At 40.8% G+C, this 15,204-nt stretch overlaps 2 protein-coding genes across 2 annotated transcripts in view; both read left to right on the top strand.

Moving 5' to 3' along the window:
* The window catches only part of LOC121827235 (uncharacterized), a 47,236-nt gene extending 39,966 nt beyond the window's left edge, over positions 1 to 7,270 (top strand). Inside the window, exon 3 of the mRNA XM_076564218.1 lies at positions 27 to 7,270. The gene's annotated coding sequence lies outside the window, so the exon portion shown is untranslated. The remainder of the gene's footprint in view (positions 1 to 26) is intronic.
* Positions 310 to 7,270, top strand: LOC143271850 (uncharacterized). Its single transcript, XM_076564225.1, has one exon. It carries the CDS (start codon positions 310 to 312, stop codon positions 988 to 990), a length of 681 nt encoding a protein of 226 aa, XP_076420340.1. The 3' UTR covers positions 991 to 7,270.
* Positions 7,271 to 15,204: the final 7,934 nt, after the last annotated feature.

The following is a 15,204-nucleotide window of genomic DNA, read 5'->3' on the forward strand; positions in this document are numbered from 1 at the left end:
ATTTAAGAATAATTTTTTGGTTTCAGGCTTGACTTTGAAGAGGATTTGGCACTATTGAGTTTTGTGCTGTGCAAGTGCTGCTGCAGGGAACTGAGGGGAGAGCATGGTCCAGCTGGGAAGCCAGGACATGAGTTAGAGCTCCAAGAGGAGATCCTGAGAGGTCATGACATGAAGCTGTGAAGCTGTGAGGATGAAGCCTGGATCGCCTTTCAGACCATGAGTTGAGTCAGAGCTACAGTGAGGAGATCCTGAGAGTTGTTTGCATGAGGCTGTGACAGTGAAGTCGGGATTGCCTTTTGAGACCACAAGATGGGTGCAGTGACCTATGACGATGTGCATGTGGACTTCAGTGTGGAAGAGTGGGCTTTGCTGGATTATTCCCAGAAGAATCTATACCAAGATGTGATGCTGGAGACCTACAGGCACCTCATTGCTGTGGGCTATAATACTGAAAAACATTGTCAAAGTTATAGAAGACATGGCAGGAATGAAAGAAATCATACTGGAGAGAAACTCGCTGAAATTACTCAGTGTGTTAAAGCCTTTGCATATCACAATCATCTTCAAATACATAAAAGAAGGCATAATGGAGAGAAACCCTATGCATGTAATAAATGTGATAAAGCCTTTGAATGTCAGAGTCGTCTACAAAGACATGAAGTAACTCATACTGGAGAGAAACCTTATGAATATAAACAGTGTGATAAAGCCTTTGCACATCTCAGTAGTCTCCAAACACATAAAAAACCTCATAATGGAGAGAAACCTTATAAATGTAATCAATGTGGTAAAGCCTATGCACATCGTAGTCGTCTCCAAATACATAATAGAACACATACAGGAGAGAAACCATACAAATGTAATCAATGTGATAAAGCCTTTTCACAACACAGTAATCTCAAAGTACATAAAAGAAGACATACAGGAGAGAAACGCTATGGATGTAGTAAATGTGATAAAGCCTTTTTTATATTACAGGGATCTCCATAGACATGAAAGAATACATACTGGAGAGAAACCTTTCAAATGTGATCAATGTGATAAAGCCTTTTCACATAAGTGTACACTTCAAAAGCATAAAAAAACTCATACTGGAGACAAACCTTATGAATGTAGTCAGTGTGGTAAAGCCTTTTTATGTCAAAAGAGTCTCAAAATACATAAAAGGACTCATTCTGGAGAGAAACCCTATGAATGTAATGAGTGTGGGAAAGCCTTTGTATGTCAAAGGAATCTCCAAAGACATAAAAGGACTCATACTGGAGAGAAACCTTATGAATGCAATGAATGTGGTAAAGGCTTTGCACATCACAATAGTCTTCAAGAACATAAAAGAACACATACTGGAGAGAAACCATACAAATGTATTCAATGTGATAAAGCCTTTTCACAATACAGTAATTTACAAAAGCATAAAAGAACACATACTGGAGTGAAACCCCACAAATGTAATCAATGTGATAAAGCCTTTTCTAGACATGCTCATCTTCAAGCTCATAAAAGAACACATACTGGAGAGAAACCTTATGAATGTAGTCAGTGTGGTAAGCTCTTCGCACATCAAGAGAGTCTCCAGTTACATAAAAGAACACATACTGGAGAGAAACCTTGTGAATGTAATGAGTGTGGTAAAACCTTTGTATGTCAAAAGAGTCTCCAAGTACATAAAAGAACTCATACTGGAGAGAAACCTTATGAATGTCATCAATGTGGTAAAGCTTTTGCCTATAACAATAGTCTCCAAATACATAAAAGAACACATACTGGAGAGAAACCACACACATGTAATCAATGTGATAAAGCCTTTACAAAATACAGTTATCTCCAAATACATAAAAGAAGACATACTGGAGAGAAACCTTATGAATGTAATCAGTGTGATAAAGCCTTCCCATGTCGAAGGAGTCTCCAAAGACATAAAAGAAAACATCTTGAGGAGATAGATGCCATATGAATGAAATTAGTGTGATAAAACTTTGCATATCAAAGTAGTCTCCAAATATATAAAAGAAGACATACTGGAGAGAAACCCTATGAATGTAATTAATATGGTAAAGCCTTTGCATATCAGTACTCTTAAAAATCATAAGAAAATAATCATACTGTCAAGAAATCCTATAAATGTAATCAGTGTGGCAAACTTTTGCAATTCATGGTAGTCTTCATACACGAGGAAAACTTTTAGTGTGTAATTGAGCTGTTAAATCCTGTGCATATAACATTAATCTGACGATCTGAAAATAAATGAATACTGAAGGAAATCTGACTATAAAGGATTTGGTAAGATCATTAGCCAACATATGTACATTTAGTTACACGAGATTATTCTGGAAGAAAAAATCTAGCAAGTGTCAACAATCTCTTCAGCCATTAAGATGTTTTTATTTTGTTTGTACCTGCAATCTCACATAGACAAAGGGCCTATGAATTTAAACTATAAAACAACTTTTAGATTTCTTCTCTTCAATCACAGAAAAAAAGAAATCTATGAGTAAAACTTTATGGATATGTATTAGTGCATTTTCTGTTGCTGTAATAAAACATAATGCCTAAGTCAACTTATGAAAGAATTTAATTGGCCCTTGGTTCCTGAGAGATACTGGATCACAATGAAAGTGGCATGGCAACAATTGTCAGAAAGGGCAGCTAAAGCAAGAAGCTAAGAACTTACATCCTCAACTTGCACCACAAAGTAGAGAGTGGGAACTGGAAATGGTGTATGGATGAAAACTCTCTGGCCCACCCCTACTGACATACTTTATAGGCATGGCAGCATTTCCTAAATCTTCTGAAATACCACCAACTGAGAAGGATTGATTTCTCTGACTTCGGCCTACATGCTAGTTTTCTGTTACATGAACCTCTTCACAATGAAGAAAATCTCTGTAAGCCTTTTAAATGTTTCAAAATTTGTGTTACTAGAATGAATTCTTACAAGAGAAAAGCATTCATGAGGAAAATTTGTTTACAGATTGTAACTATGTGATGTCAGTGTGTCTTTGTATGATGATTATGTGCATGTGCATTCTGGTTTTCAAGAAGGTTAGACCCTTGGAGCTTTTTGTAGCATGATTTACAGAAAGTTGTCAAAAACCTAACTTTGGTCCTAGGAATGAACTTGTCTTAATTGTTTAGCCATGTCTCCAGGCCTTTAAATATTTTAAAACCTTTTACTATCATCTTGATATCAAGAAATAGGGAAGAACTGATACAAGAGGAAACCCTATTCATGTATATGATTTTGTAAGAACTTACACACCACAGTTGTCTTCAGTTTTTTTAAAAAAGGACTTCCTTCATCTCTTTAACCTCATAGCCTTGAAGGAATCAAATTACCATGTTCACACAAGACTGATGTTGGAGATCAGTGCATTGTGGTTCTATTTTGCAACATATGAGGTAGTTATTAAAGTGTGCTATACGTGTTGCAAATGTATTTAGTCAAATTCACTTTGTGGTCCTTATATTCCTTTGTGGCCCTTGTTCATCCTTGGTTGTGCTTTCACTTCTAGATAGATATTTTTCTATTGCAATGTATAGAAGAGGATGGCCATCATCTAAGTAGTCCATTGTTTATTTAAACATCAGGGAATGCTGATCATACTTTTCAAATAAGGGTGTCTGTGAAAAAGTGGTGGGTTTTATTCTTGGTTTTCTTTTTAATATTTTCACAAATTCCCTTAAGATTTTTTTTTTTTTATTCAGCCTGGGTTGGATGTCAGTTATTTGTCTGGAATACATTTGAACTCATGATTTCATGTGTCAGTCTCCAGTGTAAAAATCCAAGGGTAGGTGATAGACCCCTAACGTTTGCTATTTTTTTCAACATGTTTTAAAATGTTAATTTTAAATTGCTTAATAGAGGAGAATATAAGAAACATTAAATACCTCATGTGTACATCCAAAGCTGCACTTTCATCTCTGAAAGAGATGTAATGAGGTAAAATGATCAGCAATCAGCTGTACATATGCCACCAGTTTTCCCCTTTTCTCTGCTTATTTTATTAGCTTTGTGCAATTTTCCATTACACATGATTCATTATCTTCTTTACAAATGTGTAAAGTAAGAAATACATTATCCTTTTTACTCTTTTAAAAATGATGGCTAAAATGTCACAAATAAGAACTCTGTATGCTAATATTATCTTGATTTAGGACCTCTGCCACTGAAGAATCTAGGGCTTATGATGTTGCTTTGAGATACCTCTTTTTAAAACTGTCTCATTGAGTTGTTTAAGTGGTTTCTGTATTATTAATGAATTAATGTTGTATTCGTTGTAAAGTAGTGATAGATCCCAAAAAACTATAGTGTATTAGTTTGGACTTTAAAATAGTTCAACTTAGAGAAGCTTAACAATGGTGGTCTGAATGTCAGCTTAAATTTCACCAAGAAGCAGCGTGCATTACACTGGTGTGCTATTTAATACTTGTATGAGGAATAGCTAAATCTGGAGGGTGACAAATAATTGTTATCCATGACCTCCTCTGAGAAACCATTGTAACAAGTTTAATCTGACAGCAGACCCTAGGACCACCATCAGTGTTAATGGATGCTGCTAATTTTGACAGTTTAATAGAGAAAATCATGGTTTATTCCATCACCTTGATACATTATCTGCAGATAGGATAGGTAATTCTCATCTCTGTTGTACTTTTCTTGAGTATTGATCTTATTTTATTTTTTACAGTGCTTATTTTATGTGGCTTCAGCTCTGTCAGTTCATTTAGATTGTTTCAAAGCTCCACACCAGAACTTAAGGATTTAAAATGGCAGAGTAAAAATATTTGTACTCTATTCTGTCTGAAGTTACCCTCATACAACACAATACAGATTCCCATAGACAAATATTGCTGTAACTCCAAACTGAAATATTTGAAAAATGGTTACCACATGTAAAAAGAAGATCCTTGTAGAAAGAGATCTCTGAACTGACAGAACAAAGACATGGCTCTTCTGTTTGCAGTAGGTCACGATATATAGGGAGGAATGGGAGCATCCATAGATGTTTGGCAGCATGAAAGAGCAAGAAGAAAGCAAATAACGAATACACAAGTGCATTATTCTTACAGCAGGAAAGCAGAGGGAAAGATTGCCACAGACTCTTTGGTACTTGTTTTTCACGAAGGAGTAATTTTTTAACTTTTTCCAACATCTAATATGTATTCTCCATTTTTCTCACAAGCACACATGTATAAACTGTTCTGTCAGAACGAACTTCCATCTAGTCTAGAATGCAATACTATTCTCTCCTACCCCAGTATTCCTAAGAATATCTGGTCTTGGGGTGCTCAGTCCATTCAAAGGTAAGTAATTAAAAGGAAATGAGCATGGTCCATGAAAAATGCTACAACAAGAAGAAAATAAACCAGAAAACAAGTGACAACCCATGATGAAATTGTACAGGCCTAAGTGATGGTTTAATTTATGAAACAGTTAAACTTTTGAAATGAAAGACAGAGGACTCAGTGGTTAAGACATATACTGCTTAAGACATACTTCCTCCAACAAGGCCACATCTCCTAAATGTCACTTTCTATGAGCCTTTGAGGGGCCATTTTTATTCAAACCACACATTATTATTGTTGTTATATGTGGGGGGGGCATTCACACACAGGCACCTGCTTGATAAGGCAGCCGTACATAAGTTAGAGGACAACTTCTTGTAGGAGTTGATACTTTTCTGCCCCTGTGGGTTCTGTGAACTAAAATTAGGTCATCAGTTTGTGCATCCAGGACATTTACTCACTGAACCATCTTTTGGGCCCAAAAATACTTTTATTTCCTTCAAGTGTCTAGGTCCGTGTTCCAATTTGAACGACCTATGAATTTAATGGTCCCTATTACTCTTGAGCAGAGGTAGATTGCTAAGCATGTGGTGAACCATGGAGAACTGGCAGCTACCGCACTGGTGACTGACTGGCAGTTCAGCGTTGATGAAATGAGATCCTTCCCTTTGGTGACCTCAGGTTTTTCTTAGGAAAGTTTTCACTTGGAGACTATTTTTAGTCCAGTAGTTTATATTTACTGGAAATATGTGCTGCAATCCATAGGAAAATGTAATGGAATTCAGCTACTATCTCAAAAGCTACTATTTGGAAAGGTCAAGGTCTTTTCTGAAGGTCAAGCCATGGATTGACATGTCTTGGTGATATTTTAGCTTTTGTATATATATTATCCAATTCCTGCAATGATTTCCTTATATGATATATATGCTTTCAAGAATTCATAACAGTGTATTTTATCAGAAATGCTTATCAAGTTCCAAGGCCAAAGGATCTCCTGAATTAAGGCAAATTAAGCTTGGACCCTCCTTTCCTATACAGCCTTGGTGGTATTTATACTAACATTATAGACTCCTAACATTTACCTAACCACCTATAGGAATGTACTTTGGCACATAAATTTTTTTTCTGATATATTAACCAATATTAGCTCTTAGTTGACCTCCTTTACCTCTTCCCTTTTGGGTTGTAAAAGAAAGCCTGATGGTCATTGCCTGAGGAAAACTCTTGTCTGCCTTTATGATGCTGTAAGAACTCAAGCCTGGTGACCTTGCTTTAGCTAGAGCACTGCTATTGCATGGGTATATAACTGTAAAACTCAAAGACTGAGGAAGGATTTTGACTGGAGAGGATTTTGACTGGAGAACTAGATGGAGGTTTAGAAGAATGAGATGGAAGATGAGGAAGAGCCAGGTAGAGGAGAACAAGATGGGTAAGAATGAGATGAGAAAGACCAAGATGGGGCAGAATTAAGATGAGAGAATTAAGATAGAACTTAGAGGGGACAGCAGATGAATGCAGAGAGAAATCAGGCAAGAGAGGAGCTAGGCATGAGAAAAGAACTGAAGCTGAGGAGACAGAATTTTATCATAGAGGAATAAAGTATGACCTAACAGCTCGGTGTAATTAGATTATTTTACTGAAAATAATTCTTGCTGTTCATAGCTTTTCTTCTGGTTCCCTGGGAAATAGATTATTAAGGCTGGACCATAATAATATTAATAATAAAGTATGAATGGTGCTGATACTTAGAGAAAAAGGTTTTCATTTCAAGCGTGGGAAATAAGGGGCAAGGTCTTATTTTCCCAGACATAACAGCAAATGTATTACCAAATACATATTTGGTAGAGTTAAGTGGATTATCAGACCAACTTAATCACTGAAACGTCATTGTGCTGATTGGAAGTGGTAGGTATGTTGAGTGTGACCAGCATTCTCTAGTTAACTGTCCTTTATAATTCTGAACATTAAAAAGGTTAAATTCAAAGTACATGTGTTTATGTGTCATGTGTTATTATAAATCATAGAAGGCAGTTATTAAATGTCTAATATAAATTTAAACAAAATGCCTATCTAGCATACTAAAGTTTAGAAGTGCAATCAGTCCCTTTAATTATAAGACTTTCTATTTTGCACTATTCATGGATATATATATATATATCCATATATATATATGATTCTTTAAAGTGAACTGCATGCTACCCAGTGACTAGGAAGCAGTATTGCAGGAGAGAAGGGAAATGTCATTAGTGATGCTGAGTATGGAGACAAGAGAACCAGGAAGAAACATGAACAAGCTGGGAATAAAATGGGTTATGAGAGTAGATCTAGAATTAACCTGCTGTTTAAATTTATGGCACGACTACAATGTTAGTATTAATAGAAGCACATTCTGCCAATAGACGTGGGTGTGTGTGTGTGTCTGTTCTGAATATTTTAAAATGAGACACTGACTTACATTCGTTGTCTCATTTTTGGAATCAAACCATCAACAATACGATGTATAATCTGAACTGATCCTGCGTATAAATAATAAAAGAAAAGGAGAACTGTAACTCTTCTGCTTTGAAAACATCACCCCCACCTCTGCTGGAGCAGAGCTGTAACTCTCCTGCTGGGGAAATCTTCCACTGACTGCTGGAACAGAGCTTTAACACTTGCATTGGGGAAGCTTTTCCCTTCGGAGCTACAAAACTTACAACTATGCATTTGAAAAGCATTCACTTATAAAAACCTGAGAGGTCTTCCTACTAAGAATTTCCATACATTGTTTAGCATAATAAACACTGTTCATTTTTTTTAAAAAAAAATATCACCTCTTAACACTACAGGATGCATCAATTTTAAGTTATCTTTTTCCTTAAAAGACAAAGCCTGGCCGGGCGGTGGTGGCGCACGCCTTTAGTCCCAGCACTCGGGAGGCAGAGGCAGGCGGATCTCTGTGAGTTCGAGGCCAGCCTGGTCTCCAAAGCGAGTTCCAGGAAAGGCGCAAAGCTACACAGAGAAACCCTGTCTCGAAAAACCAAAAAAAAAAAAAAAAAAAAAAAAAAAAAAAAAAAGACAAAGCCTGACTCTTGACCCTTCTGCCTTGAAGTCCAGAATGCTTGAGTCATAAGCATGCCAGGCTTAATAGTGACTTTTTCAAGGGTCACATCCCATTACAGTTTTCAAAAATAATTCTCTTTAAGCCAAGCATGGCAGTGGAAACTTGTAATCCCATCACTTGAGATGTGGAAGCACTAGGAACCGTTGAAGGCCACCCTAGGCTACATGGAGAGTTTAAGGCCAGCTTGAGTTACATAATACAGAACTGGATGTGGAGGGTAAATTATTTCATCTTTTTCTATGGTCTCTTAATAATTTTGTAGAGAGGACTTAAAACTACAATACTGTGTCTAGTGCTTTGTAATTTTCAGAAACTCCTATCAAAATCTACATCTAATACTTACCAATAACTCTTTACACCATTAAAAGCAAGAGATGCCAGTTCCAGAACTGTCTGTGTTTGTTTCGAGTCCTAATCTGGAAGACAGCATCTCACAGACCTAAATGTCAACTAGGCAGCTCAACCTCATGAGCTTATACATCACTACCTAGTGATCTTTCCCACTCTATGCCCAATCGGAAGCAATGGTATCTAAATGGCAAGTAACGGTATCCAAGGCAGAATCCAAGGAGTTATTCTGAATCTGTTTGCTTAGTACATGCGTTTACAAACCAGGGGGGTGGGAGACAGAGACAGAGAAGGGAAGAAGATAGGAAGGAGGGAGAGAGGGAGGGAGACAGCAAGCAAGCAAAGCAAAAGGAATCCTTATCCAGCCGAAGTTTGCATGTAGCCCAGGCTCTGCACTGTCTGGTGAACCAGCACACCAGGGGAGACAGTTCTGCTTTGCTCTCTGAGGTTTTTCTAAACTCTCTGGCAGCCTCGGTGCTGCTGAAGGGCTGGCTGCCTGCGGCTTTCTAAAGGCCAGGCCAACAGCAGGGTTCCGAGAACGTGGGACAGCGAAGTGACAGAAAACGCGGAAGGTCGCAGTCCACCCCAGACACTACCTGGGCCAGCGCGTGCAGCTGCGCGCTTGACGGCCCCTTTGCGACGGTTGCTGCGAATGCCGTAAAATGAGGCCTCCGGCCCTTTTGGAATGGTTGCCACGACTGCCGTAAAGCGAAGCTTCCGCTGCTTTGCGATGGTTGCCGCGACTGCAGTAAAGCGAGGCCTCCGCCGCTGCTGGAGAGCGAGGTAAGATGAAGGCACCGGGGCTGTGTCTCTGGGCCTGGGCGGGCATCCTCAGGCAGGGGTCGCTGGTCGCCCGGTACCCGACTGGAGTTCGGCCACCTTCGGGGTCCCCGCCCCAGGCGGTGGGAGCAGCGGAGGTCGGCCGCAGGTCCATGTTGAGTCCGTCCGCCGCAGGCCGGCCGCGCTCCTCACGGAAGCAGATCGTCCCCACGTGCCCTTGCTGTCCGCTGATCGTCCTGACCGGCGCCCATCGGAGGTTGATGGAGACGCTCGTAGAAGCCGGGTCGGGTCGGTGTGGTCTTTTGGGCTGGGTGGTGAGAGCGGAGGATGGGGGAGAACGAGGAGATGTGAGGACCAGTGCATGGCCAAGTGCCTCGGCAGGGGAGGAACTGCTGCAGCCGGCTGCTCTGCCTGCATCCTCAGTGGTGGCTGGAGGCCTGGACTCGCCAGGGACAGGGAGAATGGCAGGCGGCTAACCAGAGAGTTCCCCCGGAGGAGTTTGATGCCTCGCGAAGGACGTGAGAAATTCTGTGTACAGGGGCCAGCTGCATCCGCTTCTAAGAGAGGAGGTGGTTGAATTGCCAGTCTCTTTCCTGTCCTCTGAGACTCCTCAGTGTTCATCCTTAGTACTTTTGGAGGAGCGGTCCCTGTGCTTAATAATAACGGTGAATGACGATAATAAAAATAAGGTGGACGCGGTTAGCCAAGCTAGATATTTGCGTGTAGCTTTCCTTTCTTCCATTTCATTATCAATTGGGGAATATGGGAAAAGATTGGATTTAATTTAGGCGGGTAATTAGAGGCTTTAGATAAGAGTCTGGAGAACTGAATTCACATTTCATCACTGTCGTCAATTTCTCAGGTACCACGAAGCAAGCTACTTTGGTGTGTGCCTCGAGTTTTCTCAGCTATAAAGAATGATACTCTAGTCTTTCTACCTTTATATATTTCAGATAAATAAAAGTCAGCCAGGCATGGTAGCTCACACCTGAATATCAGCACTTTGGAAGTGGAGACAAGAGATTCCCTGCATAATAAGCTTCAGGCCAGCCTGGGGTAAATGCCCTCAAGCAAGCAATTAATTTCTTGCCTCTTGAGGGAAAGGCTTTTCTCACTGCATTGGAGTTAATATTGCTGTGATGAAACACCTCCACCAGAAGTGACTTGGGGAAGAAAGGGTTTATTTCACTCCCTGTTCCATGTAACAGTTCACCATCGAAAGCACTGGGGGAAGAAACCTGGAGGGAGGAGCCGAAGTAGAGGCCATGGGAAAGTGCTGCTTACTGGCTTGCTACCAGGGATTACTCAGCCTGCTTTCTTATAGAACCTAGGACCATTCATAATGGGCTGGGTTTTCCCACTTTTTTAAAAAATTTATTTTATTCCCACTTTTATAACTAATAAGAAATGGTCCCCCATATTTGCTTACAGCCTTGGTCTCATGGAGGCATTTTCTCAGTTCGGGTTCCCTCTTCTCAGATGACTGTAGAGTTGACCTAAAATTAGCCAGCACACTCATGAAAAGAACTTGATTTGAGCTGGGAAGATAATTCAGCCACTAAAGTGCTTGTCATTACAAGCATGGTCATCTGATTTCCATTCCCGGAAGTTACATAAAACTGAGCATGGCAGCCTGCAGGCCTACTCTTAGATCAGGGGAGATGGAGACAGAAGGATTCCTGGTAAATTCTAACCAGCCACCCTTACTTGTATAGTGACTTCCAGGCTAGTAATAGACTTTGTTTTTGGGGTATAAGCAGTAGGAAGGAGGATGGAGATGTGGCTCAGTGACAGAGAGCAAGCCAGAGATGTTAACCTGAATTCATAAATTAGCACTCATGTAGGAAGCCAAACATGGCTGTGTGCATGTCAGTTACCCCAGAACCAGGGGAGGCAGCAAAAAATAAGAGTTTTTGGCCACCAGCCTGGCTCCAAAGTCAGCGAGAGTCTCTGTCTTGAGGGAATAAGGTAGAGTGTGAAAGATCAAAATACTGGATCTCTTCTGGCCTGCTTGCCCCTGCCCTCCTAGAAGTGCACATAGCCCCGACGCATACAAGGCCACATGCCTGCAATACACAAGTGCATATAGCCTCCCCAAACACACACAAGTGCACATAGCCTCCCCAAAAACACACAAGGGCACATAGCCTCCTCAAAGACACACCGTGCACATAGCCTCCCCAAACACACACAAGTGCACATAGCCTCCCCAAACACACACAAGTGCACATAGCCTCCCCAAACACCCATAAGTGCACATAGACCCTTACACACCCACACAGAGGTTGATGGTACCTAAAGAATGACACTAGAGGTAGTCTTACCTCATACTTGCATACACTGCTTTGTAGTCATCATCTCTGTGGGGCGTTTACCCACCAATCCCACAGTTCCCCAGAGTTTTCTTGAGTGTGAGCTGTGGTGGTAATCTAATTGTACTGAATTATTATTTTGATTGTATGTTAATAAATAAAGTTGTCTGGGGGTCAGAGCTATTAGAGCCATAGCAAGAGTGTGGCGGTGGTGGCACACGCCTTTAATCCCATAGATATCTGTGTGTTCAGGGTCAGAGCTATTAGAGCCATAGCAAGAGTGTGGCGGTGGTGGCACACGCCTTTAATCCCATAAGATCTCTGTGTGTTCAGGGATATAGCCAGCATTGGAGACATATGCCTTTAAGACCTAGGGGGCTGTACATTCAGACAGTGACGAGGCAGTCATGTGTTTGGGTTTACAACCAATGAGAAGGCAGAACAACATACTATAAAAAAACGAACCGACAGGAAGTAGGTCTCTTTTCGCGAAGCTGGGACAGCAGGAGGAAGGGTGAGATTTTAGCTCTGAGCTCTGAGCTCTGACCTCTCGGCTTTCTCTTTTACATTGTTTCTGTGTTTCTTATTTAATAAGACGGTTGGTTACATCTATAGTGAGCAGCAGGAAATATTAGATAGAAGGATTTATTGGGGGGAATCTTGTCAAGATAAACAGATAGAAAATAAAGGATAGCCTAGAGAGGGCCTGGAACGTATTCCAAATGGCCCCGACTGTCTCTGCCCCAGGGTATTTATAGAGATGCCAAGGGGTGGAGCAAAAGACCTCCTCCCCCAGCACAGCCAAGTGCAGACCATCTCAGACACCTGCACTCAGACCCGTGGTCCTAATCATCCTCTGTGTGGACCTGCTGGGTAAAGCCATGAGGAACCCGAAAACGGGCTCCCACACATCTCCCTACACAATAACAACTAGTTTAGTACCATTCTCTTCTAGCCCTAAGAACACATTAGCAAAATGAAGTTGTTTTTGGTGTTGGGTTTTTGTTTTGTTTTGTTTGAGATGGTCTCATTATGGAGGCCTTTCTGGCCTGGAACACATTATGTAGACTAGGCTGACCCTGAACTCAGCAGTCCTCCTGCCTGTGTTTCCCAAGTGCTGGAATTAAAGGCTTACACCGCCATACCTGGTTAAGGGTAGAATTTAAAAACAAAAACATTTTTGTATTACAAATTAGGTTCAAGTAAAAAAGTCATTAAATAAAAAGAAAAACATTTACATTTTCTCCCCCTGAAGTTCAGTCTTACCTACCATTTCTTTTTGGTTAAGAATTTGTTGGGGGGCGGGAGGGGCTGAAGAGAATGCTCAGCGGTTAAGAGCACTGACTGTTCTTCCAGAGGTCCTGAGTTCAATCCCAGCAACCACATGGTGGCTCACAACCATCTGTAATGAGATCTGACACCCTCTTCTGGCCTGCAGGTATTATTGCAGATGGAATAATGTATACATAATAAATAAATTTTTTAAAAAATATTTTTAATTCATTTTATATACCAATGGCAGATCACCCTATCTTCTATCGTGCCCCCCCCCCAACCTCTCCCCGAACCCATCCTCCATTTCCTCCTTCAAAAATGTAAGGCCTCCCATGGGGAGTCAGCAGAGCCTGGTACATTCAGTAGAGGCAGGTCCAGGCCCCTCCCCTTGCATCAAGGCTATGTAAGGTGTCCTACCATAGGTAATGGGCTCCAAGAAACCAGCTGATATATCAGGGATGGATCCTCATATCCTACTGCCAGGTGGCCCCTTAAGCAGATTAAGCTATACAACTATATTGTTTATCCAGGGGTCCTAGTCCACTCCCATGGAGGTTCCACGGCTGTTGGTGTAAAGTTCATGAGTTACCACTAGCTTGGTATGGTTGTCTCTGTAGGTTTCCCCATCATAATTTTGATGCTTCTTGCTCATAGAATCCCTCTTCTCTCTTCAATGGACTCCTGGAGCTCTGCCTGATGTTTGGCTGTGGATCTCTGCATCTGCTTCCATCAGTTACCTTATGAAGGATCTATGATGACGGGTATTCACCAATCTGTTTACTGGGGTAAGTCAACTCAGGCACCCTCTCCACTATTGCTAGTAGTCTAAGCTGGGGTCATTCTTGTGGATTCCTGGGAATTTCCCTAGCACTAGGTTTCTCCCTATCCCCATGATGTCTCCCTCTATCAGGGTATGTCTTTCATTGCTCTCCCACTCATTCCCTCACCCAGCTTGATCATCCTGATTCCTTATGTATTCCACATACCTTACCCTACATTGTCCCCCAAACGCTCATTTTACTAATGGAGATCTCATGTATTTCCCCTTTCCCGGGCGACCTATGTGTTCCTCTTAGTGTCTTCCTTGTTAGCTAGCTTCTCTGGAGCTGTGGGTTGTCGTCTGGTTATCCTTTGCTTTACACCTAGTATCCACTTATGATTGAGTACATACCATGTTTGTCCTTCTGAGTTTGAGTTACCTCACTGAGAATGATATTTTCTAGTTCCATCCATTTGCCTGCAAATTTCATGATGTCATTGTTTTTTAACTGCTGAGTAGTACTCCATTGTGTATATTGCCTCATTTTCTTTAGCCATTCATCAGTTGAGGGGCATCTAGGTTGTTTCCAGATTCTGGATATTACTAATAATGCCGCTATGAACATAGTTGAGCAAGTTTCATTCCAGAATTCTTGATCATTCCTTGGGTATATGTGCAAGAGGGTTATCACTGGGTCTTGAGGAAGATTGATTCCCAATTACCTGAGAAACCGCCACACAGATTTCCAAAGTGGCTGTACAAGTTTGCACTCCCACCACTAGTGGAAGAGTGTTCCCTTTGTTCCACTTCTTCCCTAACATAAGCTGTAATTAGTGTTTTTGATCATAGCTATTCTGACAGGTGTAAGATAATATCTAAGAGTCATTTTGATTTACATTTCCCTGATGAGTAAGGATGTTTAGTTCTGTATCCCATGTTTTAAATGGATTGTTTGGTATTTTGCTGTCTAGTTTCTTCAGTTCTTTATGTATTTTGGAGATCAGCCCTCTGTCAGATTTGGGGTTGGTAAAGATCTTTTCCCATTTTGTAGGCTGTCATTTTGTATTGTTTACCATGTCCTTTGCCTTACAGAATGTTCTCCACTTGAGGAGGTCCCATTTGTTAATTCTTGCTCTCAGTGTCTGTGCTACTGGTGTTATATTTAGGAAGTGGTCTCCTGTGCCAATGCACTTAAGGCTACTTTCTACTTTCTCTTCTGTTAGGTTCAGTGTAATTGGATTTATGTTGTGGTATTGATACACTTGGACTTGAGTTTTGTGTGTGGTGATAGATATGGATCTATGTGCAATCTTCTACATGTTGACATCCAGTTATGCCAG

The sequence above is a fragment of the Peromyscus maniculatus genome, chromosome 2, assembly GCF_049852395.1.
Source record: "Peromyscus maniculatus bairdii isolate BWxNUB_F1_BW_parent chromosome 2, HU_Pman_BW_mat_3.1, whole genome shotgun sequence".
Classification (NCBI taxonomy): Eukaryota; Metazoa; Chordata; class Mammalia; order Rodentia; family Cricetidae; genus Peromyscus; species Peromyscus maniculatus.